The sequence below is a fragment of the Lactuca serriola genome, chromosome 7 (assembly GCF_051521515.1).
Source record: "Lactuca serriola cultivar US96UC23 chromosome 7, Lser_US96UC23_V15, whole genome shotgun sequence".
Classification (NCBI taxonomy): Eukaryota; Viridiplantae; Streptophyta; class Magnoliopsida; order Asterales; family Asteraceae; genus Lactuca; species Lactuca serriola.
This window is the reverse complement of record NC_136414.1, coordinates 44591749-44597688: the sequence shown is the minus strand read 5'-3', so window position 1 is coordinate 44597688 and position 5940 is coordinate 44591749. Positions and strand designations below refer to the sequence as shown.

General features: G+C 33.6%; 2 protein-coding genes across 2 annotated transcripts; one reads left to right on the top strand and one right to left on the bottom strand.

Annotated features, from left to right (window-relative positions):
* Nucleotides 1-209: 209 nt before the first annotated feature.
* LOC145064692 (uncharacterized) lies at nucleotides 210-2349 on the top strand. The gene is made up of 4 exons (XM_079012093.1): nucleotides 210-405; nucleotides 1020-1586; nucleotides 1673-1763; nucleotides 1868-2349. Exons 1-4 carry the CDS (start codon nucleotides 345-347, stop codon nucleotides 2052-2054), a joined length of 906 nt encoding a protein of 301 aa, XP_078868219.1. The 5' UTR covers nucleotides 210-344; the 3' UTR covers nucleotides 2055-2349.
* A 132-nt stretch (nucleotides 2350-2481) lies between these two features.
* LOC145062852 (cold-regulated 413 inner membrane protein 2, chloroplastic-like) lies at nucleotides 2482-5022 on the bottom strand. Its single transcript, XM_079010439.1, has 6 exons — nucleotides 4695-5022; nucleotides 4428-4553; nucleotides 3945-4040; nucleotides 3723-3787; nucleotides 3062-3131; nucleotides 2482-2853 (listed from the first exon to the last, which is right to left on the bottom strand). Exons 1-6 carry the CDS (start codon nucleotides 4850-4852, stop codon nucleotides 2688-2690), a joined length of 681 nt encoding a protein of 226 aa, XP_078866565.1. The 5' UTR covers nucleotides 4853-5022; the 3' UTR covers nucleotides 2482-2687.
* Nucleotides 5023-5940: the final 918 nt, after the last annotated feature.

The following is a 5940-nucleotide window of genomic DNA, read 5'->3' as shown; positions in this document are numbered from 1 at the left end:
TCTTTAGATACCGAATTACAAATAGAAGATCCCAACATCATCATTCTTTTATTTTTTGATACCTATTTGGGCACCTCTTCTTGCTTGTAGTTCCCAACTACCCAATGCCTCATTTCTCAAGTTTTCTCATATTCCATCCCCTCTTTCACCAAGAAGAAACCTTTGATTCTTCCCCAATTATACAAATACCCATTTAAGGCTACCAAAGATGCCTCCTTTCACTCTACAAATTTGCTTATCTTTCTTTTTTGAAACCCGAAATATAAACATCAGTTATATACGATCTATATATCCTCTCCAAAAAAACAAAAAAAAAATACCAATACAAGTCGTTTTCAGGCGATATGGGTCCGGGAGTTGTTTTGTATTCGATGTTCTTCGTACTTTCGCTTCTTCTCATTCCAGGTGACGTTTATATATTATTTTCATACTTGAATGATTTTCAGTCTGCAAAATATAAAAATTGGTTAAGATTTTATTTTCTCTTAGACCCTAAAACTATATTAGAAGTTGATATTGATCGATACTGGTACGTTATGTAATGCTTTTAAGATCGTTAAATATTAGCTTTTACATAGTTGACATTTATCACATATCTCAACTATTGATTTTATCAAATATATGTAACAAGTAATTTTGTAGAGGAAACATGCAATCATATTTTATTAAATTGAACATTTTACTATTCATGGGGTCACCTTCTTACCAATTTAGGCAACCATATTTTGTTCTTTCATCAATTTATGAAAGTATCTTACAATTTTTTCCAGTTTCAAGACAAATTAATTATACAAACACATTTTAATCAATTAAACATGTCACTAGTAAAACATTACATCTTTTTATCCTAATATGAAACGTTGTTATCAACTATTGATGTCATTGTAATGATTAAATGTTTTTTTTTTAGTTTTAATTAATAACCGAACCTTTTGTATAAGGTTTATGCAAGCAATATATCATGCAGAAGCAAAGAATTATAATGATTTTGTTGGGTTTTTTTTTTTTTTTTTTTTCAGATTCAAGCTTTGGTGAGAAACCTCCATTGGAAGCAATCTTGCATAACAAAGTGCGACACCTCCTTCAACAAGATGACATCCCCATCATTCAACCAACAACTCCCACCGGAACTCCAAACACAGATTCCCCAACCACATTCCCGCCAACCACCACCACCCCGACCGGAAACCCCACAACTTTACCCCCACCATCACCAACCGGCTTTCAACCAAACAACCCCGCCCCATTTCCAACTACTCCAACAGCCCCGATGGGTCCGTCTGTCCCAACCGCCCCGACAGGCCCGTCTGGACCAACGGGCCCAACAGGCCCATCGGGTTCATCGAGTGGATCATGGTGTATCGCAAGTCCATCGGCTTCTGAAACCTCTCTACAAGTAGCACTTGATTATGCTTGTGGCTATGGAGGAGCCGACTGCTCAGCGATTCAACCGGGTTCGAGTTGTTACAACCCGAACACGGTTCGGGATCATGCTTCGTATGCTTTTAATGCGTATTATCAAAAGAATCCGGCTCCAACTAGTTGCTCTTTTGGAGGAGTTGCACAGGTTACCAACACAGATCCAAGTAAGACCGTGTTTGTTTTTTAGTGTTATCTGAATAAATAATATTTTTAATATTTTTTTTAAATAATTATATAATATTTGTTGCAGGTTCAGGAAGTTGTCGCTTCTCAGCCGCTAAATCAACAAGCATGATGACTCCACCAACGCCTCCCATGCCAACCCCACCCACCTCTCCCACGTAAGCAAAACACATCAGTGCAATGTCACTAATCATTCAACTGTGTTATGTCAGTTTTTTCAATTATTAACAACACTCTTCCAAATGTATATTTCCACTTGCAGAATAAGTTCGCCAATCAACCCGTATCCTACAACACCTACCCAACCGGGCGGTTTTTCTTCAGATCAACCGGGTTACACGTCATCAGAGCCAACAGGGGAGCCCAACTCAGCAGCCATGATGGTTGCTAACTTATTCCTTCCATTGATGATAACTATTCTACTTGTATTTCTAAACAGAGAAAAATGAATATCAACTAAATGAAACAAGATGGGAATTCACTTGGCTGGAATTCGTGACATGTCGAATTGAAGCGGGCCCTATTCTTAGATAAGATCATTGCCATACTTCATGTTTAAGAATGGCTTTTAGTTGTAGTAGGAAAATTATAGAAAATGAAAAAAGAAAAGTAATTTATTGGGTTATCTACTTGTTACTTCTTGCAATTATTAGCAGAATAAAATTTGTAGATTTCGGTTTAGAATTGTTGTAGGGAAATACATGTAGAATAAAAATATTTATTGAAAAAATGATAACAGATATATGGAACTACAATGCTATAACTGGGTAGAGTTCTAAAAGTACAATGATCACTTAATAAGAAAAAAAGATGAAAGTATAAAACTCCAATAAAATGAAATAAAGTGAAGAGTAAAGTTGAATAAACAATATCACATAGATCACAAGGATTCTCACTTTTGAGTATTATATTCATTAACAGTAGCAAACATTCTTTACACATGCATAAGACTATAAAAGCAGTTGAAGTACATTTAATAAACAAAAGTAGGGAGTTATAATCATATAACGTGTTGAGATCTAACTCGAAATAGCATACAAACGATCACACGTAATTGTTCAAGCATTTTTTAAAATAATTGTTCATATTAAGAGCATGATTGGAACAGCAACAATAGAAAGTATTGCTAAGGTGGCAATGATTGATCCTTGGTCAAATGCTCCTCTTAAGTTGCCTAATCGTGTGAAATGCTGGAAAGCAAGAAATGCTGCAATGATCAAAGAAAGAGCCACCCCTTCTTGTCTTCCTCTACAATAACAAACATTCACATTACAAAATTACTAAGGTTGCGATTTTTACATAGGACAAGGTTCATGTCTTTTGCACAGACAAAGATTGAAAGCCAGACAAAGATTGAAAGCCAGTTCATTCTGTAATGTCCTTTGTGACAAAAGGGGACTAAAAGAGGAAAGGAAGAAAAGAAAATAGAAAAAAAATTATTGATGTGATGTATTACCTTAAGTTTGCAAGTTGGAAAGGAAACACAATTACCATTAGCAATGCTATAAATGGCAATTCAAGTTCACCTATAAGAAGAGACAAGACAACAGAATTAAAAATAATAAATGGAATAAAGTGGCATAAAGTAACTTGTTAGGTATGTTTAGGTAATGACATGGTGTGGTTTCCTATGTTTCCTAAATTGAATTAAAATAAAGTGAAAAGTATTGTCATTTCATCATTATACTTTTTTTACCATTTGTAAAAAAAAAAACATTTTTCTAGGTTACCCAATTTTGAAAAAGGACAAAATACTTAAATGCACAGTGTATTTTCACCATTTTATGGATTTAGTCACTAAACAATTATTCTTCTGATAGTTATTATATAATAGTTGGGTGGCTAAGTTGATAGAGAATAATATTTCCGTGGCTAAATCCATAAAAATGGTGAAAGTACGTTTATATTTCTCTATATTTTTCCCTGATAAAAAAAAGTATTTAAATTAAAAAACAATAAAATGGTTTCATCTAAAATGAATGCCGATATGGTCAAATTTGTAAAAACTATGAAGGATATAAGAGATTCCATATTTGATATGTACTATGCATTCAAATTGTTTGTTTTTTTTTTGTCTCACAATCCAATGAAATCTATTTGTAGAGTGGTAGATATACCAGGTATACTGAAGAAAAGGCGAACTAAAAGTGCCAAGAATGCTGTTAAAATCCCATATTCGCCCCTGCAAGCAAATTTTCACAAGCAAATTGCAAAACAAATAGGAAACTAATTAAATTTGAAACAAAAAAATATAGAAAGTGATTATGTATCCTATGAAAATTGCAACATTTCACAAGACACATAGTTTTATAAAATTGTTAAGACTACAACGAGCTTACTTGATCCAGGATGTAAGACTTGCAGGTGCTTGTAGAGCAAAAAAAGGAACAATAAATGATTTTTGAATTGCTGTGCCTTTTGCAAACATCAAAACCCTGTAGAGAAATTGATTAATCCTTTTGGTAAAAATAATATTCTTGTATAATAGTTAATTGTGTATTGTATAGCATCTTGCTTTTATATTTCGTTGTATAATACATTCAAACATCAGCCCTAGTTGTTGCATGAATTCGATTTTGTCAGATTTTGATGGTTGTTTTATTTAATCTGCTTCTATTGCATTATATATCTAATTTAGTAAAATAATGTTTTGATTAAATAATAGATTTTTATGGGGTATATGTAAATCAAATCAATTGTGTAGTGTCGAAAGTACTATCTTTGACCTAAAACTTTTAAAAGTCAAAATGTGTAACAGCTTTAATGAATTAACGAATTCACTACGTCGATGAGAGGCAAAGAGAAGAGGGAGCATAGCTTACGCAGCAGATATTGTGCAGATCCATTGAAGGTTACTCGTGGTAACAGGAGGAGAATAGCAAACAGGGCCAAACCCTCGTTTCCATTTCTGCTTCATCCCCAAATTACCTCTATTTTCCACAGCAGTTCTGCGAAATCCACAAATTTTAACAAATCATGATCACCAAAATAACAAACTTTCCTCAATTTAACCATAAATTAATCAGATCAAGTTCAATCAACGTAATAACTGTTTACACAAATGAACATGAAAGTAAAACATGACGAACCTGAGAGGGTTAAAGAGCTGGAGAGAAGTAGGAGTAGGGAGGTGGGCAGAGCGATGAGAATTGAGAGAGTGAACGTGGGTTTTGAGGCGACAGTGAAGGGTTGGGAATGAGGAGGTGGAAGTGGCGGAGGAGAAAAGAGTGTGTGTTAGAGTTAGCATCTTTTTTTGTTTGGTGACGTTTTAAAGCTTTACGGTGGCCGGCGGCGAAAAGAAATAGACGACGTCGGTGAGAAGGAATAGTCAAGTGAGCGAGCGACGAACACAAATTTATAACTCCCAAAACAATTTTAAAACATTTTGTTTTACAAATTTCTTTAAAAAAAAGTTTATTAATTATATAATGAAACTTACAATTACATCAAAATCTATATTCTGGAATCTGGAGTTGATCAACAGATATTTTGGATTGTAAATTTATAAGGTATTTGATTTCTACCCTTAAATTGCAAACGGGTCAGGACCCCAATATTTTCACTCTTAGGTCATTGCCTCTTGACTCTCATTCGTTCTTTAACGACCGAGACCTCGGTCATTGTAACAATAGTCAAGTTCATAAGAGATTCAACAACTCAAACAGATGATATAATATTAATCATTGATTCATTGTTATTGTTATATTCATGTGAATATACTAATAAAATGGAATTCTATAAGTTTTAAATAAATTTTAATTATTATATATGAAACCCCTTTGGCCCTTTCTATTCCAAATTCTAAGATAATGAAAACACACATATGTCCAGTCGTTAAGGACAAACTTGAAATTGGTTCAGAAATATCTAAAACTTGTCGACATAGGATATAGGATAAGATTGTTTGCTACTTATTCACAAGACTAATGTGTTGCACTCTTTAAAGGTCATATGCATGTTTGATTCTAACATCTTATTTTATTTTATATGTTTATACGGTATTAATTCTTTAGTTGATTAAATTAGAAAACTAAACTAAAAATAGACATCTAAATATTTATTAAAATGCTAAATTATCAACAATACCCAAAAAGTTTAAACACATGTTAAATCTTAGTTTGAAAATACACTATGTTATTACCTATCATTACATATGTCTTTGATAGGTGATTTTAGACCGAAGAGTGTGGTTTTATTGCGCACTATGTCGAGCTCAGGTGGATCGTGATGCCGTGATGGCCTGCAGTGAACATTCATCCGATCTTTTTCACCGCTAGACAGAGACAGAGAGAGAAAAAAGTTTAATGGTGAACCATATTTAAGGGAATGAACCGA